This window comes from Talpa europaea, assembly GCF_964194135.1.
Source record: "Talpa europaea genome assembly, chromosome: 6".
Classification (NCBI taxonomy): domain Eukaryota; kingdom Metazoa; phylum Chordata; class Mammalia; order Eulipotyphla; family Talpidae; genus Talpa; species Talpa europaea.
The window spans coordinates 138327643-138353974 of record NC_140072.1 but is presented as its reverse complement, the minus strand read 5'-3'; the positions used below and the strand labels follow the sequence as shown (position 1 = coordinate 138353974).

Sequence of the window (26332 nt, the reverse complement as noted above, 5' to 3'; positions counted from 1 at the left end):
GGGGCCCGGCCTCCCCCTGGGGTCCGGCCTCCACCTGGTGCCCGGCGCCCCCTGGTGCCCGGCCTCCCCCTGGGGCCCAGCCTCCCCCTGGGGCCCGGCCTCCCCCTGGTGCCCGGCCTCCACCTGGTGCCTGGCGCCCCCTGGTGCCCGGCCTCCACCTGGGGTCCGGCCTCCACCTGGGGTCCGGCGCCCCCTGGGGTCCGGCCTCCACCTGGGGTCCGGCCTCCCCCTGGGGCCCGGCCTCCCCCTGGGGTCCGGCCTCCCCCTGGGGCCCGGCCTCCCCCTGGGGCCCGGCCTCCCCCTGGGGTCCGGCCTCCCCCTGGGGCCCGGCCTCCACCTGGGATCCGGCCTCCCCCTGGTGCCCGGCGCCCCCTGGGGCCCGGCCTCCCCCTGGTGCCCGGCCTCCCCCTGGTGCCCGGCGCCCCCTGGTGCCCGGCCTCCCCCTGGGGCCCGGCCTCCCCCTGGGGCCCGGCCTCCCCCTGGGGCCCGGCGCCCCCTGGGGCCCGGCCTCCCCCTGGGGCCCGGCCTCCCCCTGGGGCCCGGCCTCCCCCTGGGGCCCGGCCTCCACCTGGTGCCCGGCGCCCCCTGGGGCCCGGCCTCCCCCTGGTGCCCGGCCTCCCCCTGGTGCCCGGCCTCCCCCTGGGGCCCGGCCTCCCCCTGGGGCCCGGCCTCCCCCTGGGGCCCGGCCTCCCCCTGGGGCCCGGCCTCCCCCTGGGGCCCGGCCTCCCCCTGGGGTCCGGCCTCCCCCTGGTGCCCGGCGCCCCCTGGTGCCCGGCCTCCCCCTGGGGTCTGGCCTCCCCCTGGGGTCCGGCCTCCCCCTGGGGCCCGGCCTCCCCCTGGGGTCTGGCCTCCCCCTGGGGCCCGGCCTCCCCCTGGTGCCCGGCCTCCCCCTGGGGCCCGGCCTCCCCCTGGGGCCCGGCCTCCCCCTGGTGCCCGGCGCCCCCTGGTGCCCGGCCTCCCCCTGGGGTCTGGCCTCCCCCTGGGGTCCGGCCTCCCCCTGGGGCCCGGCGCCCCCTGGTGCCCGGCCTCCCCCTGGGGTCTGGCCTCCCCCTGGGGTCCGGCCTCCCCCTGGGGCCCGGCCTCCCCCTGGGGCCCGGCCTCCCCCTGGGGCCCGGCCTCCCCCTGGTGCCCGGCGCCCCCTGGTGCCCGGCGCCCCCTGGCGTCCGCGCGCGGAGGGAGAGACGCTGACGGGTTCTGGGCCCAACGCACCCCCGGGCCGGGCCGGGCTGCTGCACCCGCGGCGGGCGCCGGGTGGCCTCGCCCAGGGCTGGGGGTGTGGGGGGCACCAGGGTGTGGCGCGGCCCGCGGCCCCCCCTCCGGCCCCCCCTCCGGCCCCCGCCCCCCCGGCCCCCCGCGGCTTCCCATGTTTCTGTCCTTTCCCCGGACTTATCTCCGCAACGCGGGGCGGGCGGCCGGGCCCGGGCGGGCGGCGCGGGTCACCCGCCCCCCGCCCCCCGGCCCCCCGCCCCCCGCCGGCCCCCCGCCCCCCCCGCCCCCCCCGCCCCCCGCCCCCGCCCCCCGCCCCCCGCCCCCCCCCGGCCCCCCGGCCCCCCGCCGGCCCCCCGCCGCCGGCCCCCGGCCCCGCGCTTGCGCCCGCGGGCAGGTGCCAGGGCCGCGCGCTCGGCGCCGCTCGGGGGCGTTCGGAGCCGCCCGCGGCCACTCGGGATCGCTGGGCCTCGCTCGGGGCCGCTCGGGGCCGCTCGGGGCCGCTCGGGGCCGCTCGGGGCCGCTCGGGGCCGCTCGGGGCGGGGCACCAGGAGCACGAGCGCCGCGAGCCGAGCGGGCGCCGCGGCCGGAACCTTTGAGCCCAGCCGGCGGCTGGCGGGGCGGAGCGCGCGGAGCGGGGAAGCCGTGGGCGGCGCACACGCCGGAAGAAGCGGGGCATGGTGGGAAGGGCCGCGGTTTCGGCGGGTTCCGTTAAAATGGCGCCCTTGTCGCCGGCGGCGCCCGCGGGGCCTTAGCGATCGGGGACGCCGGCGGGCGCGGGGCGGGCGCGGGGCGGGCGCGGGGCGGCCCTCCGCGGGCCCCGGGGCACTCCGGCGAGCATGGCAGCCCCGGATCAGAAGTCGCCGAACGTTCTGCTGCAGAACCTGTGCTGCCGGATCCTGGGCAAGAGCGAAGGTAGCGGGACCCGGGCCGGCGGCGGGGCCGGGCGGGGGTCGGGGCCGGGCGCGACCCCCGCGTGCCCCCGCCCCGAGAGGCCTGGGCGCCGGGGACCCGCGCTGTCCGCCCGGCCCGCAGCAGCGCGGGGAGAGTCCGCGCAGCGGGCGCCGCCGCCAGAGCCCAGTCCTGCCCAGCCGTGCTCGGTCACGGACGACGCGTTTGTCATCTCCCGATGTCTGCCTCGCGGGAGGGAGGCGCGTGGGGCTGCGCCCGCGAGACAACCCCGGGAAATTGGCGGCCCGGGTCACATGTTTCTTAAGCAGCAGGCGTGGAAAAGAAATGGTGCGGCCTTTGCAGAGACTTTAAACAAAATGACAGGGCGGTACTGAGGCCGCGGCTGGCCTTGCGTGAGTGGACAGTTAGGGCATCATCTGTTTGCTCTTGTCCTGAGCGCCCCCTCCAGGCCCATGATCACTGCAGGCCCCTCACACTTGCCGGTCAGATCCCAATACTGTCGGTCAGAAATGGAATACTCTGATTGTAGCCGTGGATTAAGTGAGTTCATGGAAGAGCTGCAGTCTCATCCCCTCGCCAGGACTCTTGTTGGAGGGCCGTGGCTGGGCTGCATTTTAGAGCCCGCTGACTGGACTCCCCCAGGGAGCTGGACACAAGGGTCTGCGCCGCCTCCCAGCAGGCTCCCGCGGCCGCGAGCCTTAAGAATCCCACACATCTTCACGTGTCATGGCTTTGTTTTCTTTCGGCTGGGGGCATTTGCAGGTCTCAAAGGCTCCCCTGGCCCGTGCACTGTTGACTGTGAGGCACAGAGGGTTTCCCCGACATCGCAGTCCGGCTCTGCCCTGTCCTTGCTAGAGAGCATACCTGGCATTTTACGCTGTACCCTGCGAGGTTTGTTCTGTGGCCCCGCACAGTCTGGCTTGATGGGTGTTCCGTAAGCACTTGCAGAGGCCGCATCTTCTGTGCTTGAAGAGCTGTTCTCCAGTCTCAGCTAAGGTGTCTGGGGTTCAGGCCTGGAGCTGTGCCCTGAGGGGCTGTATTGCCCAGGGCCCACACACTGCAGGGGCTTGTTTTTGTCACTGCCTTTTGCTGGTGCAGGAGGGAGCTGCACTCGCAGGGGTTACCTGGCAGAGGGGGCAGCAGAGACCCTGGTGAGGGGATGCTGACCCAAGTCAGGTCTGCCAGTACCCCTTTATTTGCCTGGGGTGGGCTCACAGCGGTAGGCTTGTGGGGTGGGGGCGAGAGCCCAGGAATCCCTTCCTGACTTCCAGCCAGCCTGGCCTTCTGATCCACCCTCCAGAGGCATCAGAGGAGGGAGGCCCCCGCACCCGCTGCCAGCAGTGCTGGGTTTCAGGTTCTCCACTCAGTTTCTACCCCCCTGTGTCCCGGCATCGTCTCACACACATGGCTTCTCTCTGGGCACTTCTGCCTCGCTCCTCTGCGCTGCAGGGTCCGTCTGGGAAAGCAATCCTGCTCCTCTCCGCGGTGCCGCGCGGGGCAGCCTCTGGGTCGGCCTGTTGCTGGCTGGCCCCGTGTCGCAGGTCTTGGGGGCAAGTGGCCGTCCGGGCGGCACATCCCCTTGTTCTGTGACTGTCTGGTCTGTCCGCTGGCGCCCAGGGGCTCGCGGCTTTCTGTGCCCGTGTCCCCGTGTACCCTGTGGGGCTGCAGTCCACACGCTGCTTCATTGTTCATTTCGGTTCTTAGCAGCTTTTCTGCCCTCCCAGCTGAGCCTGGGGGCAGGTGGCGGGCTGTGCCCCTCCCGCGCAGGCAGCGCCACGACGGGTCAAGTCGTGACCTGCACCTTCTGTCCTTGCAGCCGACGTCGCCCAGCAGTTCCAGTACGCCGTGCGGGTCATTGGCAGCAACTTCGCCCCGACTGTTGAAAGAGATGAGTTCTTAGTGGCCGAGAAGATCAAGAAAGAACGTATGTATTTTCCTGCACGTTCAGTGTCTGCGTGTCGTTGCCAAGCATGTCTGAGCTGTAGGTTCTGGAACAAGCTGGGCGGCTCGCTGCTGTCTGATGGGAGCTTGGCAGGTAGGGGGTCCCTTGTGTCCTGAGGACGGGCGCCGGCGCCCGCACCTGGGGCCAGGAGCCTGCTCTCTGCCGATGCGCAGGGGAGAGGGTGCCCCGAGGCGCCTCCGCACCAGCAGGGCAGAGGGGAGAGCTTTGCAGGGGGAGGCCTGGCACTCCCTGCAGTGAAACAAGTAGCAAAACGTTCAATACCTTTTGGTTTCTTACTTTTTCTACACTAAGAGTGGGACACATTGTAACCGGGGATGCCTTTGTGTGTGGAAGTTCCTGCTCCCCTTCCTGTGCTTGCTCGCCCTACTCCCCCCCCCCCCGGCCCCCAGCCCAGGCCAAGGGGCCTTCCGACCTGGCTTTCGTGAGTTTTCAAAGCTGGTAAGTGACGATGAACGTCACTGCATTAGGTCTGTGGCGCGTGCTTTGTTGCGCTGCGTTTTGAACACGGTGTTGCCTGTCTGTGCGTGAGCCGCTGAGGCCTGCTGCGAGTGCCTGCTGCGGGTCAGCTCCGAGGCCGCCCAGCCCCGGGCTCACCACACTGGGTCACACCCGGGCTATGTGGGCTGGGCCTGTGGGATCGGAACACGGCGGACGCGCGCCCTCCCCCACGGTCGCAGGGTCCCCCAGGCCCGCCCCGGTGGTCTCCTGGGGGTGGCTTGGCTCGCCGGCCAGCCTCGCCCACGCTGCCGGAGACACTCAGTAATAAGTGAATTTCTGCAGGAAGGCGAGCCGTGAGCTATTTGCGTCTTATTCTGAGGCGGTAATTGACCGTCTCCACCAGCGGGGGAAGCTCTGCCCGCGGCAGACGGGGCTGGGGTGCGGTGCTCCGTCACACGAGCCACGGCGACGGGTCTGCGTGTCTGTGACTGTCCTCTGGGCGCGGGCTGCGCAGACGCCGCCCTTTCCTGCAGGGGCCGCCGGCGGCTGCAAGGTGGTGGCCGTTTGCTCCGGCTGTTGGTGACTGCTCGGGAGAGCCGCCCTGCCCACTCCCGCGGCGCGCGCGCCGGCCGCTCTCTGCCCCCGGCCTGGCCTCTCGCAGGCCGCCTCGCAGGCGTCGGGGCGTAAGCGCGTGAGCAGACTCTCCCGCTCCAGCGGCGTCCTTCAGAGCCGTCGCTCCTCAGAGGGCGGCGCGGGGGTGGTCAGGTCCGGGGGGGCCGGCGCGCTCATCTTCTCGCTCCTTTCAGTGACCCGACAGAGGCGGGAGACGGATGCTGCTCTGTTCTCGGAGCTCCACAGGAAGCTGCACTCGCAGGTGGGCCCGGGCGGCGGGCGGGTCGCTGCGCCGTGGGGCGGCTCCGAGGGGCGGCGCCGCTCTCTGTGTTCTCGGAGATTTTCCGCTAGGCCGGCTCTGGCTGGCCTGGCGCGAGCCGCGGAGATGCGTGAGGCCGAGGCGGGCAGGTGGGGCACGGGCTGGGGCTCTGGCGCCGCCGTCCGCCCCGGGGCAGCTGGTGGCTCGGCCCGCCCGCCGGTCAGCCCTGCCCACTTTGTGCTGAGTCATAAAAAACTCAATTTCGCATGTTTCTGGTGGTGCTGGACGCTGAGAGCAGCCGTTCGGGGACCAGAGGACACTGACCGCTATTGGGACAGGGTTGTTCGGGGGAGAGGGCGGGGGGCTTCCTGAGAGCGGCGCAGAACCAGCCAACGCTTCTCTCTGAGCAGGGAGTCTTGAAAAACAAGTGGTCCATCCTCTACCTGCTGCTCAGCCTCAGCGAGGACCCCCGCAAGCAGCCGCACAAGGTGAGCGCCCGCCGCTGCTGGCCCTCCTCTCCGCCTGGGCTGCGGGCTCAGGTCTGGGCTGCGTCGTGTTCTGGGTTGGCCAGCGGCGCTTAGGGGGCTGGAGAGCAGGGGTGAGCGGGCGTGCGTCCCTCCGCCCGGGCAGCGCCGGCGTCCAGAAGGCCCAGCCCTGCGCGGCTCCATGGAGGGACTCTGAGTCGAGGGTTGTGCCAGCGGCAGGGCAGGAGCTGTCGGGGGCAGCTCCGAACATAGGCAGAGCCCGTATGTTGGTGTTCTGGGCACTGGTCCTCACGCATCGCCTCCCGCCGCCAGGTCTCCAGCTATGCGGCCCTCTTCGCCCAAGCTCTACCCCGAGATGCCCACTCGACGCCCTACTTCTGTGCCAGGCCGCAGACACTCCCGCTGAGCTACCAGGACCGCGGCACACAGTCGGCACAGAGCGCAGGCAGCCTGGGCAGCAGCGGCATCAGCAGCATCAGCACGTACGCCTGTGCCCCGCCCTGTGCTGCCCCTGCCCTGCCATGGACCAGCTCACATCTGTGCGCACCAGCACGACCTGTGGGTGGAAACTCCCTTGGGGGCCTCCCGGGTAGGGTGTCCACATGGGCCGTCAAGGGCCGCGCTCACCTCCAGGTGGTTCACCGTCTGTGCATGCACCTTAGCCACTCGGGGCACTGGGCCCCAGCCCTGAGGGCTCTGGTCAGGCCCTGACAGGCACTGGTGAGGGGCGCTGCTCCCTGGTCTGGGGCTCAGTGCGCGGCATCTGCCACTTCGAGGCCAAGGCAGGTGCCACACCGTCAGGCAGTGCCAGAGAGTTGGTATTTGTTTCTCTGATGCCCAGGCCTGTGTCTAGTTCTTGCCTGGACATTGCCTTGTGGCAAGTGTAAAAGGGGGATTTTTCTAGAACAGCGGCCCAGGATTCATGAGCAGGTGGTCGTCCCACAGCAGCACACCGTGGTTATAAATCCTTGTGGCTTAACGTGTTCTGCACAGAAGGTGTGTCCATGGTACGGAAAGTCCTAGAAGGACAGCAGGTGTGTCCTGCAGCATCCTCCATATGCCCAGCCTACCTAAAGTTAACCGCTGTCCACCCTGTCGTGGAGTCTGAGCCTGCCCCGGCAGGTCAGGGGGCTGTGTGTGAGACCTGCAGCGAGCACAGGCCGGGGTCCTGCCTTTATCGGCAGGGCTGGGGGCTTTGGCTTAGTCCTTGCTCGTGACTAAAACAAAACAGTGAACACTTGGAGCGAGAGAGACCGAAGAAAGAGGGCAGGTGTGTCCAGCCCAGCCAACCAGTCGCCTGCGCTGCCCGGGACGCCTCAGAGGGCCGGCGCCGGCCTGTGGGGCTGAGCCCCGGGTCGCTGCCTCGCTTCAGGGCCTAAGTCGGGGCTCACGTCCCAGGAGGAGGCCGCGGGTGTCGGCTCGCGTGGGGACCTCCGCGGGGTGGGTGGTGCACCGGCGCTGTCCGCTGAAGGAGTCGGGTGGCCGAGCGTGCCGGGGCAGCTGGCCAGGCCGGGGCGGGGGGCGCCTGCTCACTGCACCTCAAGGGCTTCCTTCTTCCTTCAGACAGACTCACCCCGCCCCGGGGCTGGGCGAAGGGCTCCGGCAGCAGCTGGGCCCGCGTCTGGCCTGGACCCTGACGGCGCAACAGCCCTCGGCGCAGACCACGGCCTCCAGAGGCCTCCCCAGCACCGCGGCTCGCAGCCTGACGAGGCCCCAGAGAGAGGGGGGCACGGGGGGTGAGTGCCCCAACAGCGCCCGCACCTCCCTGCGCCTGTGTGGGCAGGGCCTGCACAGAACCTCAGGGCGCCCCCTGCCTGGGCACAGACCTCCCTCCTCCCTCCGCGGGGCCCTCCTGCACCCCGCCGTGCTGGTCGCGTGGACCTTGGACTTAGCTTTTTAACGAGGCTCGTGGAAGTCATGGGGCGTCTCTGTCCCGTGAGCGCCTCCCCGTGTGGTGTCTCCTGTCGCTGTCGGGGCCTCTTCTCCCGAGCACGTGAGGCGACTGCTGCTCCTGCCCCAGAACGCGCTGCCGGTCTCTAGAGGGGGCGCGCGCAGACGTTCTCTCGCCCTCCTGCTCCGTCCTGGGTTTTGTTTTTTCAGTTTTGAAGTTGCTCCGGGCCCAGCTCCACAGTCCCCGCGCTGCGTCTGGGGGCGAGGTGCGTGGTGGTCACTGTTCACGGTCACCTTGCAGGCGCTGCGGAGATCACCGAGGCCGCCCTGGTCAGGGACATCCTCTACGTCTTCCAGGGCATAGACGGCAAGCACGTCAGGATGAGCAGCACCGAGGACTGCTACAGGGTGGAGGGCACGGTACGGCCTGCACCTGCGTCACGCTGCCGGCGGTGGGGCTGCTCTCTGGTGAGGGTGTCCGCGTGGTCAGACCCGCCCGTGCCACCTCCACGGGTCTGGCCCCTGGGCCGTGGTGTTGGCACCTTCCCGCCCGCCTCCCTGATGCAGCTCCCGCGTGACTGCCCGGGTCGGAGCTCTGCGGGTGGCTGGCTCGGCCCCCACGCGGCACCTCTGCCTGCTCGCATCCCCTCCGGTCCCGTGTCCTGTCCCTGCTGCACACGCATCCCCCTGGGCCAGTGGCGCCCTCCCCTGCCACGTGGCCCCGGGTCTTGCCGGCGCCTCCCCTGTGGTGGAGCCGCGTGGCTGCCCTCAGGTCCATGTCTGGACGGCCAATGGCCACAGAGCCCAGGCCCGGGGCGGTGGCGCGTGGCTCCGTGCTGGCCTTGCGGCTCCACTGGCCTCTCCCCCCAGGCCAGCCTGAGCAAGTCGCTGCGGGACACGGCCGTGCGGCTGTCCGAGCTGGGCTGGCTGCACAACAAGATCCGGCGCTATACGGACCAGCGGGGCCCCGACCGCTCCTTTGGGCTTGTGGGCCAGGTGGGTGCCGCCCGGGGGCCTGCGGGGTCCTTTCCAGATGGGGAGGCCTGAGGAAGCGCTGGCCGGCCGGCGGAGGTCCACTCCAAAGAGGGGGGCCCCGGCAGGCCCGGCCAGATGCCACAGCGCCCAGGACTGCCGTCGCTGTTGGGGCCGTGCGCGCGCGTGTGTGCGGCGTGGAGACCCCACATGTGTGCGGCGCGCGGCGTGGAGACCACGTGTGCCCCGCCCCTCATCGCCTGCCCCCACAGAGCTTCTGCGCGGCGCTGCACCAGGAGCTGCGGGAGTACTACCGGCTGCTGTCCGTCCTGCACTCCCAGGTCAGTGCCGCGGCGTCTTGCGCCCCCACTGCGTCCAGGCGGACGGGCTTTAGCGCCGCTCGCTAGTTTGAGAGGAAAATCACCGCTAGCGCCCTTCGTGAGGTCTGGTTACCTGCAGTTTCAGGGTGTCCTAAAACCCGCTCAGGGCTCACTTTCAGGGTCCCGTCTCCAGTGAAACAGACCCCAGTGGCAGGTGGGGATGGCGATTCTCAGCCCTCCCCTTTCTCACGAGAATGCAGCCCCCGCTGTCTGGCCGGCGGGCGCCTCGGGCAGTTCCCGTTCAGCTGGGGCCTAGCGGCAGGTCGCTTTTCATCCAAAAAACGTGCCATATGAACGAGCGCGATGGTGTGTCCAGGCCCCAGAGTCACCCGCTGCCGTGTAGCAGATGGGCACGTCCCCTTTCGGGCAGGGGGTGACCGGTGGTCCGCTGGGTCCCCGCTGCCGGGGCTGAGACGAGGCCGACGCGCACCCCAGCGGCGCTCACACCCGGCGTCTTCCTGGCCCCCAGCTGCAGCTGGAGGACGACCAGGGTGTGAGCCTGGGGCTGGAGAGCAGCCTGACGCTCCGGCGCCTGCTGGTCTGGACGTACGACCCCAAGATCCGGCTGAAGACCCTCGCGGCCCTCGTGGACCACTGCCAAGGTCGCGCGGCTCTCCACGCGGGCCTCCGGGCCTGCCTGCTCCAGAGCGGCTAGGGAGCGTTGCTGAGGTGCCCCTGGTGGCCATCCGTGTGGGTCGGGGGCAGCCTGGTGGGTGTGAGTGCACGGGGAAGCGGCCGGCTGCCCGCCCACCCGGTGCTGGCCCCTGGAGGCTCAGCTCCTCATCCAGGCGAGGGGAGAGAGGACCCGACGGGAGGCATCCCTGGGTCCCTGTTCCGGGGCCCGTCCCCGAGTTTGCCCTGCCCTGGTCACGAGCTGGTCTGCCGCGAGGCCACGGGCGCGTGTTGTGTCTCCCCAGGAAGGAAGGGCGGGGAGCTGGCCTCGGCGGTGCACGCCTACACGAAGACGGGGGACCCCTGCACGCGTGCGCTGGTGCGGCACATCCTCAGCCTGGTGTCGCACCCCGTGCTCAGCTTCCTGTACCGCTGGATCTACGACGGGGAGCTGGAGGACACGCACCACGAGGTGGGCCCGGCAGTGGGCCTCCCTCCCTCTCCCTCCCCGCGGCGCCCCTGCCGGCCCTGGGAAGTGCGGGCTTAGCCCCTCCTGGCAGGCTCCCGGCAGGCAGCGGTGCCACCCGGGGCTGGAACCAGTGTGAGGCGGCCGGAGGGGGCAGCTGCTCTGGACCCTTCGGCCCGGGGCTTGCCTGTGGGGTGCTGGAGGGCTCTCTGAGCTGGGGCGTGTGAGAGTGCAGGTTCTGGGGCTTGGGGGTGGCCCATCTGTGGGTTCCTGTTTTCCTCCAGTCTCCCAGTGTGGCCCCCGGTGCCCTCGTGGCCGCCGAGCTTCATAGGCCCTCCTGGCGACACCCCACGCCTGCCGCGAGGAGCCCGGCCCCCCAATCCCGTGCGCAGGAGGTGGCGCCTGCTCCTGCCGGGTGTGTCCGTGGAGCCCTGAGTGAGCTCCGGTGCTGAGGGGCCTCGGGCCGCCTGCGCTCAGGGAGGCTCCCGGAGGGAGTGGTGGGGGAAGGGGTAGCCGGTGCGGCCTGGGGGCGTGGGCACCTCTGGCCGCCCTCCCCACTCTGGTCCCCCCCGTCCGCCTGCCCCCCCACGGAGTGAATCTCTGTGGGGCAAGACCGGGCCACGTCCAGGCCTCTGTCCTGCGGGCCTCCGGGCGGCTCTGCCGCTGGGGCGAGGGCGGATTTTGGGTGCGAGCTCGCGTTCTCCTCCCGTCCTCGTAACCGCTTGGTGTGTCGCTCTTTCGTGGGGGACCCGACTGGCGGCCTCCCCGGCTCACGGCGGCCCTCGGTGTGGCTGGTTCCGGAAACAGTAGGTCAGAGGTTGAATTTCCAGGCCCCCTGGGTTGCCTGTCCCGTGGCGTCTGAGGCCTTTGTCTCACCCGAGTGCTGCTCTCGCCGCCGCCTCCCGCCGGATCCCGAGTCTTTAGACGCTCCCCTTAGGTCTTTGAGTAACTGAGGATGCTTTTTATTTATGTATTTGTTTTAAAGTTTTTTTGTGTGTGCAGAACTGGTGTGGGCCGAGGTACAGGGGGTGAGAGGACTCCCCAGAGACAGAGCGGGGAGCAGAACGGGCGGATCCACTGAGACACACTGCTGAGGGGAGCCGCGGGGGGGCAGGAGAGTCTGCTGCGCCCTGTGGGTAGCTCCCTGGCGGGAGATCGCACTCAGGCCGCAGCAGTGACAGCCTTAGACTAACCGGGGAGGCCCCTGATTTTGGGGTGCTTTTTAATTCCCTCACAGTGGCGCGCTCATCGTAGCACAGGGGCCTCTCCGGGAGGCCTCCTCCGGGGCCGGGTGGCTATGGCGTCTCTCCCTTAGGGACGGAGCGTCCCCAGCACCTGTGACCCGGCCTCGGGCCAGCACTGCAGGGACGTAGCGGGAAGGGGGCAGCCGCTTCAGAGCCCCCGGCTCCCTGGTTTGGGGGGGGGCGCCCTCACTCCAGGGCCTGGGGACACAGCGGGCTGGACTGATGCTCTTGAAGACTCAGATCTCCAGGAAAGACGCGCTTTTGTCGGTCTTCGGTCTTTGAGCTCCGAGAAATAGATGTTCGGTGTAGAAGGTCGGGCCGGGATGCTTTGAAACGGCGTTGACAGCGTGCGGGGGGGCTCGCGGGTCTGGGGTGATGCGCCGCTGCCGCTGCCTGGGGTTGCGCCGCAGGCTCCTCTGCCACCTTCCACTGCTCTCTGCTTCCAGTTTTTTGTGGCATCTGACCCGACCGTTAAGACAGACCGGCTCTGGCACGACAAGTACACGCTGCGCAAGTCCATGGTGCCCTCCTTCATCACCGCGGAGCAGTCCCGGAAGGTGCGCCCCCCGCCCCCATCCGCCCGCGGCCCTGGCCCCCTCCAGTGCCTCGCTCACTCGCCGCGTCCGACGTCCTCTGGGTCCCAGTCGGCGCCGCTCGTGGCTGGAGAATAGGTGCAGTTCAGCGTTTGGTCTTTTTGTTCCGTAACTAACGGGTCGTGACTACGACGGGACTCTCCGCAGAAATTTCTCGAGGTGGACTCTCCACACGGCCGCTTCAGGAGACGTGACGTGGGTCCCTGAGTAACTCCAGGGTCTTTTCCTCTTTCAGGTCCTTTTGATAGGAAAGTCGATAAATTTCTTGCATCAGGTCTGTCACGACCAGACGCCCACCACCAGGACCATCGCTGTGACGAAGCCTGCAGAGTCGCCCCAGGACGGTGCGGCGGTGGGACAGGGCGGTGGTGGGGGGCGGCGGGGCAGGCGCGGGTGTCATGTGCGCGGCTCCAAGCGGTGTGACGGGACCAGCCGGCGCCTGAGTGTACATGTCACTGCCGGGACCCCTCCTGACAGGCAGCGGCAGCAGGTGCTGGGGTCTGCGTGGCCGTCTGACCCTCTGTGGTGACTTAGGTTTTTAATGACAAAGCGACCATGCTCCAGGGCCAGAAGATGCAGAAGCTGCTAGCGGGAGACGCACTTAGGGAGGCCCAGGCCGCTCTGAAGTTGGGTGGGGGGCGGTGGGCAGCGTTGCTCGGGCCCGAGAGCCTGTGTGCCCTGTTAGCTGCCCGCTGCCTCTTCCCATGCACGCCGGGCTGGGGCTGGCTCGTTTGCAGCCATCTGGGTTCATTCATGTCTCTGTGGGAGCCACAGGGGAGCTGACGTGGCTTTGCCGTGATGGTCCCCACGGGCTCATGTGAAGAGGCCAGATCCCTGGCCCTGGGCTGTGCGGGCTCTGCTCTGAGGGCGGCCTGTCCGGGCACCGCGGCTCCCTGCTGGGCCCCGGCCCGGGACCCCTGGCCTGCTGGCCGCCTCCTCAGCTCTGCAGCCCCATGTCCACCGTCCCACACAGCGGCCGCCTCTTCCTGGCGTGTCTCAGCGCCACCTCCAGGCCCTCATGTGGCCACAAGCATCGCGGATTCTTCTTTTCAATCTGGCTTTTCCCGGCACCTTGCATCCACCAGGGGCCTCTGCTCACACGGGGGCAGGAAGCTCGCTGAGGTCCTTGGGCCTCACACCCAAAAGTGGGGTCACTGGGTCTCGGGCGGATCTTCCCCTGCTGTCTTGAGCCCCCGGCCCGTCTTCCCTCCGGGCTGCCCCTCCACCCGTGGGCCTGCTGCCGGCCGGGCTGCCTGGTCCCCGTGTGACCGCCGCGCTGAGCCTGGTGGTCTCGGGTACTTGTGGGCCCCTGGCCAGCCGCTCCTTGTCCCGGAGGACTGGCTAGAGGAGAGTTCCGGAACACTCTGAGCGCTGCGCTGCAGGGCCGGGTGGCGGGCCGGGCCGCAGAGGCGGGAACCCTGTGCTGGGAGTGGACATGGGCGCCCCTCACGGCCTTGGGGGGCTGGCGGTACGCTGGGGCAGCGGGCGCTCTCCAGGGACTGCCATGTGGGGAGGGAGGTTCGGGCATGAGCAGGCTGGAAGGCCCCGACCGGCCGTCAGCGTGGGCGAGCTCGCCGGGTGGGCGCTGGGGGGCCGCGCGGGCCGCTCCTCCGGCCGGGAGCCGGCGCCAAGGCGGACATGCCTGTCCCTCCGCAGCCGCGGACCTGGTCTCGGACCTGGAGAACGCCTTCCAGGGGAAGATCGACGCGGCCTACTTCGAGACGAGCAAGCGCCTGCTGGACGTCCTGAACAGGAAGTACAGCCTGCTGGACCACATGCAGGCCATGCGGCGCTACCTGCTGCTCGGCCAGGGAGACTTCATCCGGCACCTGATGGACCTGCTCAAGTAGGCGCGGCGGGGGCCGGGGCGGCTCTGCCTGAGGCCGGCCCTGGGCGGATCCTGGGGTCCCAGCACCGGGCTCCCGTCGCGGCCAGCCTGAGTGCGGCGGGGGCTGGGGAGGGAAGCGTCTGTTCCTTTGGTTCTTGCATTGTTCACGTGAGAGCCCCTCCGGCCAGCGGAGCCCCTGGTGCGTTCACCGACTTGCTGGCGGCCTCTCCCCGCCCAGCTGCGTGTCCCCCTCACCCGCAGCGACGTGGGCACCGTGTGCCAGGGCCTGTCGCGCCCTGTGACCCAGCGCTGCGGCCGGCGCAGGGGCCCTGCCTGCGCTTGTGGCCCGTGAGCATCTCCGCCAGCCGCTGTTGGCACCCCAGCCCGGCAGCTGCCCCCAGCCAGGCTGTGCCTGGGGGTGCCTGGGCGGGCTCACGTGGGCCCTGGGGGTGCAGGCAGCTGCCCGCCCTGGCCTGGCCCTCCCCCAGGGCGCCCTCGCTGGAAGGGACAGAGGCCTGGGGGCCCCTCAGGGAGGCGGCTGGGGGGCTGAGGCCGGCCGAGTGGCCACTCCTGCCGGAGGCGTGGTCGGCCGTGGGCACAGCTGGCGTTCCCGGCCCGTCCCGGGGTACGCCGGATGGGATGAGTTTGAGATCCCCAAGTAGCTCCTTCCCTGGGTGCCTGGTGAAACGGCTTCTGCTCACGCGGCGCTGTGAAGCCCGGCTGCTGCTGCCTCAGCTCCCTGCGTCTTTAATTTTTGAGATCTCAGCTCTTTAGAAAAGAGTCCTGAAAAGAAGCGCCTAGAAAGCTCTTGAGGAGATCAAGTGACTTTTCGTTTTCTCTCTAACCACCCCGTGAAGGCCAGAACTCGTGCGCCCGGCCACGACCCTGTACCAGCACAACCTGACCGGGATCCTGGAGACGGCCGTCAGGGCCACCAACGCCCAGTTTGACAGCCCCGAGATCCTCCGCCGGCTGGACGTGCGGCTGCTGGAGGTGCGGCCGGTCTGGGCGCGGGAGGCAGGGGGGCCGGGCTGCCGGGGCCACACGCGAGGCTTGTTCCCGGCGCTGTCCCTGCTCCAGGTCTCTCCGGGCGACACGGGGTGGGACGTCTTCAGCCTGGACTACCATGTGGACGGGCCCATCGCCACGGTAAGCGTGGACACCGCCTCCTGCCGTCCCCTGGAGCCCGGCAGTGGCTGCCGAGTGGCCGGGGGCAGAGCCCCACCACATGGGGTGACTCGTCCGCTCCCTCGGGGTTCTGGAAAACCCGCCTGTTGTCCCATAGCCCTGGCAGCACGCAGCAAGTGGAGGTGCGTCTGCCGCCCTCCGCAGGCTGTGGCGGTTGCTTGAGGACGGCTGAGAAGAGCTAGAACGTGTTTCGGGGAAGCCGAGTTTCACGCTGGTCCTGGCGCCCCGAGCTCTTGCCGGGCGCGCCCTGGGGTCACAGCCACGGCCGCCGTGGCTTGGCTGGTCCGTCAGGCTCACGAGCCCGCAGCCAAGATGCCCTCTGCCATGCTTCTCTCCTTCCTGCGTGTCCCGGTGAAGGGCAGCGTTTCCTTGGTTACTCAGGAAAACACTTTGTTCAGAAGCGTGGGGGTTGCCACCAAGGCTTCCCCTCAGAGTTCCTGGGGGTCAGCGCCGGGAGCGACTCCCGCGGACATCCCGCCTCCCTGCGGGTCCCATGTGGTGCCAAGCAGGGTCCGCAGGGGTCATGTCTGGGTAGACTGACCCCTTGGCTGGGTTCACAGACGCCCTGGCTGCTCAGGACACAGGGCGGCGTCTGGATTTCGGGCCCTGCGGGGGCGGCGCCTGGCAGTGAGCGTCCCCGAAGCCTCACGTGAGCCGGCGCTGGCAGAGGGCCTGGCTGACGCTGGGAGCCGGTCTGCAGAGCGAGGCCTTCCGTGTGTGCACCATGGCGCCCGCTCCGCCGCTGGCCTGGCGGTGGTGGTGGCGCGGGCAGCAGGGCAGAGGGTCCCCAGCACCTGGTGGGCTGGGAGTCCCTCCCCACCCTCCCAACCCGTCATCTGCATTGTGACCCCGACAAGGGCGCCCAGAGGCAGCAGAGAGCCAGCAGCCCCTGGACGAGCCGCTGTCCTCAGACACAGGCATCCACGCTGGGCGGCTGCTGGGCTGTCGCGCTCTTCGACTCGTTGGTCGAGCAGAGACGGCAGTGGGGGGAGGGGTGTCTGGGTCCCGCACACTCAGCCCGGCCCCCTGCCCGCAGGTGTTCACGCGAGAGTGCATGAGCCACTACCTGCGCGTCTTCAACTTCCTCTGGAGGGCCAAGCGCATGGAGTACATCCTGACCGACATCCGGAAGGGCCACATGTGCAACGCCAAGCTGCTGAGGGGCATGCCAGGTGGGCCCCGGGGTCTTCCCGCGGCCGGTCCTCTCCCGCGGAGTGTGGCTCCCCTCGGGTCACTGACCCTCTGTCCTGTCATCCCCAAGATGGAGCCACCAAGTCGTGACACAGGCTGTGCGTGCGCACCTTGCCCCTCCTGGCCGGGCGGTGTTGCCCGTGTCCCCAACAGCATGATCACGTCTTGGGTTTGACTGGCACGCGGGGCCGTGGGGGTGTCTGTCCAGGGTGACACTTGGAGATGGGCCTGCTGGCCTGGCCAGTGTGCCTGTTCTCTGGTCTGTGCTCTGACCGCTACCCAGATGACACAGCCCTGCCACCCCAGGCTCGGCTCGCTCTGGCCGGGGTCGGGGCACGGACTCAGTGGCCTCTGCAGGTTGGCTTTGCTGGGGCCCTGAGTGGGGTGCCCAAGAGCTCAGGGGTGCTTAGGTGCCTCCTGGCACGCTCAGGCCCAGCCTCGGTGTGCCCGTCTCCCAGCGCACCTGGAGCCCACCTGACGCGGGCAGGAGACGCCGCCTGACATCAGAGGGGCTCGCTCCGCGCTGTGTGCGGCCCCTTGGCCAGGCGCCGCGGCCGCAGGAGGACCTCTCGGGAGGAAGGTGTCCCCGGGCTGTCCCTCTAAGAATACTCGACAGAAGTGTCTTAGCGCTGTCGCTGAGCGCTCCTTGCGCGGTGAGGCTGAAGGGGCGGGCAGGGGCCCGCGCGGGTCAGTGCAAGGGAGAGCCGCCCCCCACGGCCAGCGTTCATGCTGCCTGGGCTTGCGACTCGGTGGCGGATGACAAGGGGCTGGGGTCAAGGCCACTGTCTGGGGGACACGGCTGTGCCCAGGGGTCCATGCCCTGGGACCGAGCGGCAGGGCCAGTGGACAGCAGGGCTGGTCAGGAGGCCTATGCCGGGGGCGGAGCATGGCCGGGCAGTGCCGTCAGCTGACAGTGATGTCTTTTGTGCCTGCCAGTGGGTTCCCGAGTGTGAAGTGACACCCCTGAGGTCTCCGGCTAGCCCGAGGGCCCGGGAGGGAACTGGGGAGCCGCTTGCTGGCTGAGGGTCGGGAGTTGCAGCCTGGGATCTCCAGGCTCGGGGCAGGTGGGCGGGCGGGTGCACCCCCGCACGTCCCCCGTGGCTGAGACAGCATGGCCCTTGCAGAGTGCTCTGGGGTGCTGCACCATTGCCACGTCCTGGCCTCTGAGATGGTCCACTTCATCCACCAGATGCAGTACTACATCACCTTCGAGGTCAGTCTGGCGCGTGGCCGGGTGCGTGGCTGCGTGCATGCCGCGGCGCTCACCCACATCCCTGCACTGTCCCCAGGTGCTCGAGTGCTCCTGGGACGAGCTCTGGAACAAGGTGCAGCAGGCGCAGGACCTGGACCACATCATCGCTGCGCACGAGGTGTTCCTGGACACCATCATCTCCCGCTGCCTGCTGGACGCCGACTCTCGCGTAAGACAGGCCCGGAGGCTGCGGCGGGGTCTGCGTGGCCTCTGTCCTGCAGTCGGGCCCTCTGGGCGAGCAGGGCCGCGCGCCTGGTGGGGTGTGTGGGGCCAGCACAGTCCCGCTCACGGAGGGGCCCTGTCCCTGGGCGAGCCCACAAAGGGCCTTGCGAGTGGGCAGGGGCCCTGCTGGCCGGCCCGGCTAGGTAGAGAGGGCTGGCTGCCACCCTGTGAGGCTGCTGCCCAGACAGCCCCGCGTGGCCCTCAGCGTGGCAGGCCTGCTGGGGTTTGCAGTTTCCCGGGTGCGGGCAGCCGGTCTGCGGGGTGCTTCCATTGCAGCCGTGGCTTCTTGCGGGCCCAGGTCGCAGCTCTGGCCTAGCTGCCGCGGGATCTGCTTCAGGGCCGAGCTCTGTCCACTTGTCCTAACCCGGGCGCCAGCCCTGGCTGGGACGGCCGCTGTTGATGGCAGCTTCTTGGCGAGGCCCGCGTCCCTGTCCTGGGGGCGCTGTGTGCTCCGCACGGCTGTCTGCACGTCGACGATCTCATCCACTTTTCCCTTCAGCATTGTCCAGATGGCCTCGTAGACCCAGCTGCTTCTCTAGAAAGGGGGTTTTGTTTCTCCTCCCAGGGGGTGTCTGCTGCTGTCGCTGCCTGCAGGTGCGGGCGGGGCTGGTGGGTAGGACGTGGCTCACCTCCGATGCCAGCTGCCCCTGGGCGCCCCGCGCGGGGCCCGTCCTGCTTTGTTCACCCGCGTCACGCAAATCTGTGGGCCCTAAATATCAACGCAATTTATTTTTCCTCACACTATTGGAATTACCTTTTCCCCCGGCTCAAACTGTTTATGGATTGAAAAGCAGCTGAGGGCACCGCCCTGTGCATGCCTGTGTGGGCGAGCGGCCTCTGGACCTTGCAGAGCTTTTTCCAGGAAACATGCCGCCCACCTTGAAAACACCTCGCTGACCTTGTTCTGGGACATCTTGTAAGGCTGTCCTTCCTCGCCTCTGCATGCCCCTTTGGGCGTCCACCTGGGTAGGGCGTGTGGACTCGCCTGCCCACCTGCGTTCCGGGCGGCACGGGCCTGGGCTCCTGGGCCAGGTACACGCCTCAGTTAGGAGCCTTTATTGCTCAGCTGCGGTCTCGTCTGTGCCGCCGCGGGCTCAGCGCTGCAGGGCCTGGCGCCTGCGTGGACGGTGCTCACCGGGCAGCAGCGGGCGGTGCTCGCAGCTTCCTAAGCTCACCGGGCAGCGGCGGCCTCTGCGTTCAGGAGCGACGCCTCTGGCAGCGGGGCCGTGGGTCGCGTCTCGCCCAGAGCAGAGCTTCTTCCAGACCCGGGGCCGGCTTCTCCACCTGCTCACTCAGGCCCGCGGCACTTCCACACCCTGGTGGCCCTGTGGGCAGAGCCCGGGGTGGCCCCGTGGTGAAGGGCCCCGGGCTCTCCGACTGCTGACGGCACTGGCTCCACTTGCGGCTCTGCTTGCACCCCCTGGGCAGCCTGGGGGTGCTCCGCCGGCAGGACGGGCGGCTGTCCCCGCAGCTCCCCTTCATCCAACGCGCGCTTCTGGGCGACTTGCCGACTGCTCCCCGCACCTCCCTGCGTGGGATGCTCTGGCCTGCCCTTGACCCCAGAGCCCTTGGCCGCTGTCCCCCACGGCATCTCCCCTCTGGCCTCAGAGCGGAGAGCTGGGCCTCGCGGGAGAGGCGGCTGGTCTTCCTGCCGGCCCACGGGCGGTTTCTCGGCCGTGAGCTCCCAGCACACGGGCCCCTCTCGGCCTGCCTCCCCCACCGGCTTCCTCGCTCTCGCTCCTGGCTTCGGCTCTTTCCTCCGCCGTGGGAAGCGCTCGCTGGCCCAGCTCGGGGCTGCTGTTTCTGGGGCAGGGGTTTCCACGGACCTTGTGCCGTCAGGCCCAGGGTCGTGTGTGGGCACCCCAAAGTAGTCGCCGTGGCGTCCTCAGGGGTCACTGATGACAGCTCCCTCACGACGCAGCGGGTTGGAAGGCGGGGGGCCCTGTGCGCCGCTGCGGGAAGTGCTGGGGCCGCAGGCGTGCTGGCCGCGCGGCTCAGGAGCCCGTGTCTCCCACCCAGGCTGCACGCCCCTGTTGGGCGCACAGAGCGCCCCTGGGCGCTGGTGACGGAACGTGGTCTTCCCCCAGGCCCTCCTGAACCAGCTCCGAGCCGTGTTTGACCAGATCATCGAGCTGCAGAACACGCAGGACGCCATCTACAGGGCCGCGCTGGGGGAGCTGCAGAGGCGCCTCCAGTTTGAGGAGAGGAAAAGGCAGCGTGAGGCCGAGGTGGGGCATTGAGCGGCGGGGCCGTGCGTTGTGGGGCCGGGGAGCTGCTCCAGGCGCCCCGCCTGGTCACCCCAGCTGACCCTTTGTGACGAGGTTCTCAAGTCGAGCCTGGGACGAGGGGCTTTCTCTTGGCCTGGTCACACGTCACATGGCGACCTTGGTGCCCGCTGGGGGTTAGCTTGGTGCCCGTTAGCTCCCTGGGGTCTGCTTTGCACACCCCGCCCCGATCCTAGCCGAGCTGCGGGCCCAGCAGAGGGGTGTTGTTAGGTAGGGGTGTCTCTCACAAAGGCCAGGGCTGTGGAGGGGGAACCCAGAACAGTCCTTACGAGGGCCAGGTCGGGCAGGTGGGCTGGGCCCCTCCCCTGCTGCAGGGGAGGGCACAGAACTTGGAGTCGGTCCTGGGGAGGCCTGTCAGGCAGGACAGCTGGGAGACCCATGTAGGGTGGTGGGGCGTCACCCTCAGGCCTCTGCCCGCCCACCGCGCCCCTGCCGCCTGTGGCTTGTGCAGAGGGGGCAGCATCGAGGGGCAGGTTGTGGGGTTCCCCGTGGCTGCAGTTCGCCTGTGGGGAGGGCAGGAGGCGGCACAGCGGGGGATGCTCCCACAGCTTGCTCGGCCCACGGGGAGGCGGCCCCGCGCTGACCCACAGGGACAGCAGTTGTGGCGGCGCCCGCCCGCCAGCATGCAGTTCTGGGAGGGCCTCGGGTCACAGGGAGTGTGGCCGCTGCTGGTGACGGGGCCGTCGCGCCAGGGCTGGGTGAGGATGTGGGAAGACAGGAGACGCTTCGCAAGGCCAGAGGTCGCGCTTGCCAAAGCCAGGACCGGCCCCGGCGGGCTCCAGGCCTGTGCCGGCTCCGTGCGGGTGGCCGCGGGGTGGGCTGGGGAAGGCTAGCAGGAGGGGCGCGCCTAGGGGGTGCTCTGCCGGCCGGGGGGCGCGGGGCGGGGGCAGCCTGGGAGGGGCCCTCTGGCCGGCGCAGGGCCCTGCGTGGCCGCACCTCATCGGCCTCGGCGCTTTGGTCGTGCGCCCCGCCCCTGCCGCCGGCCTGCGATGCCGCTGCCGCCAGAACAGGCCCCAGGGCACGTTTCCACAGACCCTGCGTTCATGGCTGCTTCTGGCCCCCAGGGCCAGTGGGGAGTGACGGCCGCGGAAGAGGAGGAGGAGAACGGCCGGGTCCGCGAGTTCCGGGAGTCCATACCAAAGATGTGCTCGCAGCTGCGCATCCTGACGCACTTCTACCAGGTGCCGCCCGCCCCCGGCCCCCCCGCCCCGGCCCCGGAGCTGGGCCGCGCGCCCGCTGTGGGGGAGGGGTCCGCGGACAGGTGGTTTCAGGGGGAACCCGGGGCACCCCGCCAGCACGTACCCCAGGGCGCGGCCCAGCCTGGTCCTCTCGCGCACGCAGGGCATCGTGCAGCAGTTCCTGGTGCTGCTCACCACCAGCCCCGACGAGAGCCTGCGCTTCCTCAGCTTCCGGCTGGACTTCAACGAGCACTACCGGGCCCGCGAGCCGCGGCTGCGCGTGTCCCTGGGCGCCCGGGGCCGGCGCGGCTCCCGCCCCTGAGGCCGCCCGCCTGGGCGCCCGGGCCGCGGACGCACTTGGGCTCGGGCTCGCCTCCGAAGACGCGGGACTCGGCCCCGACCCCCGGTGCGGCGGACACTCGGCTCTCTCCAGAGTCCGCTTCCTTCGGAGAAAGTCAGGGCCTGGACAGCGCGGTGGTCGCCTTGCTCTGGCGAGGGAGGGAGCGTCTAGATGCTGTTACCGGCTCTGGCTTAGGACCCTGCCCTGGGGGCTCTGAGAACTCTGCCTCGGCCCCGGGCGCTCCATCCTCCCTCCGCTGCACGGACCCCAGTCCCGTCGCCGCTGGCCCCGGGCGGCCGCAGCCAGCCAAGCACTGTGCTTCAGGTTCCAGCAGGCGTCGCCAAGAAGCGGACTTGGGTGGTGAAGATGTCCTTTTCCTTGCCTATTTTTTCATTGTAAATGTTTGTACACGTGGCGGAGCGCAGGGGCTGTGCGTGCCAGCGGCGCGCCGCGCTGACCTGGCCCCGAGGGACACATTAAAGCGATTATCTTTCCCACGTGCGGCTGCTCCCTGGGCGTCTGCTGACCCGCGTCGCCGGGGGACGGCCCCCCTCAGCCCTGCCGTCCACCTGCGACCCTTGGGCCAGGCGGCCCGCAGAGGTGAGTCTGCACGGAAGCCGGGGCCTCGCGGGGCGTTTCCTGCAGAAGCCCACAAAGCTGGCCACGGGGCAGGCCGTGGCCCCGCGAGGACGTCCTGCCTGGCCGCGGCCGGCTGTCCCTGGTGGCGCTCCGCACCCCGCCCTGGGGTGCGGTGGGGTGGGGTGGGAGCAGGAAGCCCCTCTGCCTGGGAGCGGGAGGGGCCGCACCTGGCACAGACGCCCGCGGGGTCCTGCCGGCGGCAGCCTCAGGGCTCCAGGAGGCACTTTTTTTCTTTTTTGAAAAAAAAAAAAAAAAATTGGCTAAAGCCCATGGCGACGTGCAGCACCGACCGGCACCGTGCCCGCCGGGAGCCCACACGTCGCCAGTGCCGGGAGATGAGTTCGTGTTGAGAGCTCAGCTCACCACGCAACGTGATGCGACGCCGCGGGCCGCAAAGGCAAACAGGCCTGGCGCGGCCAACACCCAGAACGCGGCCCGTCCGCTCCCGCCCGCCGGCCCAGGCCCGCACCCCCCAGGCCTGTCCGCACCCCCACCCGCCCCTACCCCAGGCCCGCCCGCACCCACACCCGCCCCCTACCCCAGGCCCGCGCCCCCCCCAGGCCCGTCCACACCCACATCCGCCCCCTACCCCAGGCCCGCGCCCCCCCAGGCCCGCGCGGCTGCGGCGCAGCACCCAGACACCCCAGTCCCGGCGGTGACCGACCTGCTCTGGACGCGTCGCCGGCGTGGCCTGGAAGGGGTGTCCCGTCCCGCGTGTGTCCGCGCTCCCTGGCTGCAGCCCTAGGCGCCGCGGCTCGGGCGTCTCCGGGGCATCTGGGCGGGCCTGGGCGGGCCTGGTCCTGGGCACGTGCCCACCCCGCCTCTGCTTCTGGGGAGCCCACGGGTGCTGCTGACGCGGGGGAGGAGCCTGCACCCCCTCCCAGAGGCGGCCCCTTGGCCGGGCCCTGGGTGATTCCTGGCGGGGGCGGCCTCTCCCCACGCGTGGGAGCCGCCCGGAGCCCAGCCTGCAGCGGGGTGGACGCCCCAGTCAGGGCCGAGGGCTGGGCTGAGCCCGGCGGGGCGGCCGCTCGTACTGCGCAGCCCTCCCAGGTGCGCCTTGTTGCTCAGTCCCTGAAATTAGAAGGCCGGGCGTGGCCAGGTGAGCGCCCGCCAGGGCCCGGAGCGGCAGGCGTGGCTGTGCGGGTGTGGGCTCACCCCACGCGGCCCAGGGTGCCAGGTGCTCCTCGCAGCTGGCCCTGGCTTCCTCCCGCCGGTGATGGCGGCTTCCTGGCCGGCTGTGCGGCCCTCGGCGGCTCCCCTGGCCGCTGCCTGCGCCCTTGGAGCCCCGGGGCCTTCGCGCCACCCGCTCTGCCCTCCACATGGCCCGGGAGTGCCTTCAGGGGCCTGGCCGGCTTCCTGTGACGGCCCTGGGGTGCCAGCCATGTCCTGCCGGTACCGGGGCGCTGTGGAGGGGAGCAGCCACCCTGTTGTCTGCTGAAGTGTGGGACCCCCAGGGCAGGGGCCCTCCCCCCACCGCATCCAACCCAGGGGCATGCCTCCCGGCCACTGTCCCCTCCCCGGCCTTCCGGCCTCCCTGGTGGTCTCACCCACACCCTGTTTTCGAGGGCCCGGGAAGCAGCCCCTCATCTGGCTGCACCTCTGACCACCCCAGGTCCCCGCTGTGGCGGGCAGGGGCTGGGGGTTGGGTGGTGGCCCCACAAAGCTGCACCCTGTCCTCAGGGTGCACGTGTCTTCGCAGACCTGGCCTCCTAGGGCCCCTGAGGTGGGCGTCCCAGTGGTGCCTGGAGCCGGCAGGGCTGGGCAGCAGGCGGGTGAGGGCTCTAGCCCTGCCAGCCAGGGAGTGCCCAGGCGGGCCCAGATGCACGCAGCAGGGCGGGGCGGAGCCACGGAGCCCTTGGGGGGCACGCACTGTGTCCTCAAAGCTAGTCACGAGGAGGCGAAGGAGCTGCCCACAGGGCACAGCAGCCCCCTCCTGTCTCCCGCTGCGCCCCTCAGCAGTGGGTTTCAGTGGCTCCTCCTGTCCTGCTCCCCACTCTGTCTCTGGGGCGTCCTCTCACCCCCACCTCTGGCCTGCACCCCGGTTGTTGTGTGCATCAGTAAACCTTAAAAACACAGAGGACGCGCCACAGCGGGGGAGCAAGCTGTCCCGGGAGGACTTGGGTAGAAAATCCCCGGGTTAAAGCCAGAGAACAAAGAACGAAAGTTTCAGAGAAGCGTGGGGGGGAGAGGCGGGAACTGCAGGGCCGTGAGGAACTGGCTTGGACACTTGGGAAAGCCAGACGCCAGGGTACACTCCGGGCGTGCAACAAGGGACGGCACCCCAGGGCGTCCTGCCACAGCGACGCGCAGAGGAGAGGCTGGACGCGCGGGTGAGTCTGAAGTCAAAGGAGCTGCAGCAAACTAACCATCGTGTTTTGCGGGATTTGAAACAGATGTGGCGTTAAAATTCACGATGACGAAGATGGCTCGTCGGAAGGGCGGGAAGGGCAGCGAGCAGGTTTGCCAGGACCCGGGCGCACGGGGTAGAGGGGCTGGAGCCCTCAGCAGCTTTGCCGGCTTTATTGGGGGGGCCCAGCACGCGGCAGGCGGGGGAGGCCGGAGGCCGGCAGGCTCCCAGCCCCCAGCAAGTCTTCCCTCTGCCTGGGCTCTGCGGCCTTCTCCGGCGGCCTCCGCTCCTGCTGCGTCCCCGTGGCGCCGCCCCACACGCCCGTCTCAGCCCAGCTGAATCCCAGGCGCACAGGCCCACACCCCGCTGCTGGCGCCGCATCGGGCGTGCGTTCCGACCCACCGCAGGGTTCCGTCCTCTCCCGAGGCGGGAGGGCAGGAGGGCCTGACGCTCTCACCCACCCTGCACTAGAAATGGGGTTCAATGTGCCCCCGTCTTTGCCGTTTCCCGGGGGCAACAAAAGCACCGGGGTGTTGTTATACAAACCTCCAGGGTGTCGTGGCGGGAGGCACAGCAGGGTCTCTAGACCGGGCAGGCAGGTAGAGGAGGGTCCGTGTTAGCGCCATTTTACCGGGTACCAGGGTGGGGGTGGGGGTGGGGGGAGGGGGGCCGCCTCCCAGCTCCCGGCGAATCTTCACTCCATCTGGGCTCTCCGCGTGTCTCACGGTCTCGTCTCTCTCTTCTGCTTCCCTTTCGTTCCCTCGCTGGCTCTCCTTCCGGGCTTCCCTTCCTCTGGCGTCCCCGACGCGGCCCTCAGAGCCCAGTCTCGGCCCAGGCGAACCGGCCTGCGCATGCCCACCCCCCACCCCAGGGGGCCGCCGTCGGGCACGCATTCGGGACGCGGGACCCGCTGATGGCGGGAGGGCAGAAAAGCCCAGCATCGCCCACCGCGCAGGTGGCTGTCGGACCGCGCCATCACCATTCAAGAAACGCTGGAAGAGCGTGCGATGAGCGAGAGGGAGAAACGGAGTAAAACGACCCTTGACTGATGCAAGCGAAGTGATAAAGGGAAAAGGCAGGCCCGCGGGAAGCCGCACACGGCGAGGGAAGAGCTGAGCCCGGCTCCGGGGGTCACGACGTGAAACGGGACGGGTTCAGTATTCTAATCAAAGGACAGGAGGCTGAGAGAACGCGTGACTCTATATATTGCCTAAAATCCATGCATTATTCCGTGGCTGTCCTGCCACGGAAACGTTGGAAGGCCTAGCGCTGGAGAAGTCACACGCTCAGCGTCTCCCAGAAGGAGGTGCGGCGGGAACAGCAGGCAAAGCAGAGTCGAGGGAGGGTCAGGAAAGCGCGGCGGCCGGGGGGGGGGGGGGGGTGGGGGGGCTGGTGCCGCGCCCCTTGTGCCGCGCCCCTTGTGCCCCTTGTGCGTCTGCCACGGAGCTCTGAGATCCACAAAGCAAAACCCACCGCCGTGAGGGAATGCGCCAGCAGCCGCAGCGGGGTTCAGTGCGCCCCGTGGGGGACACGGGGCCAGACACACAAGCGCGAGCGGTGGGCGGAATCTTGACGCCAAAGAGGCACAGAGCGCACGTTCCTCCCGGGCTCCAAACGGGGGTACCGGCCCTGTCCCCAGGACCCCGGGCCCAGGGGTGTGGAGGCGGCAGCTGCAGCTGTCACGGTGTCCTGCTGGGTCGGTCACGGGCCCCGGGGACAACTGCTGGACAGCCCAGCTGGGAAGCACCGCCCGTGGGCTGGGCGGGGGCGGGGAGGCAGCACGGAGCGCCAGGGCCACTGCGGAGCCGGTGACCGTGACAGTGGGGAGCC

At 69.7% G+C, this 26332-nt stretch overlaps 1 protein-coding gene across 1 annotated transcript; it reads left to right on the top strand.

Annotated features, from left to right (window-relative positions):
* Positions 1-2045: 2045 nt before the first annotated feature.
* On the top strand, positions 2046-21498 carry TUBGCP3 (tubulin gamma complex component 3; the record flags this gene model as incomplete). The annotated part of the gene is made up of 22 exons (XM_084234920.1): positions 2046-2121; positions 3935-4042; positions 5326-5393; positions 5801-5878; positions 6188-6357; positions 7439-7611; positions 8067-8185; positions 8636-8761; positions 9010-9078; positions 9587-9719; positions 10035-10201; positions 11886-11996; positions 12268-12376; positions 13689-13878; positions 14718-14853; positions 14941-15009; positions 16085-16220; positions 17364-17452; positions 17529-17660; positions 19801-19941; positions 21063-21179; positions 21340-21498. The coding sequence occupies 22 exons, from the start codon at positions 2046-2048 to the stop codon at positions 21496-21498; spliced, it is 2676 nt and encodes an 891-aa protein (XP_084091046.1).
* Positions 21499-26332: the final 4834 nt, after the last annotated feature.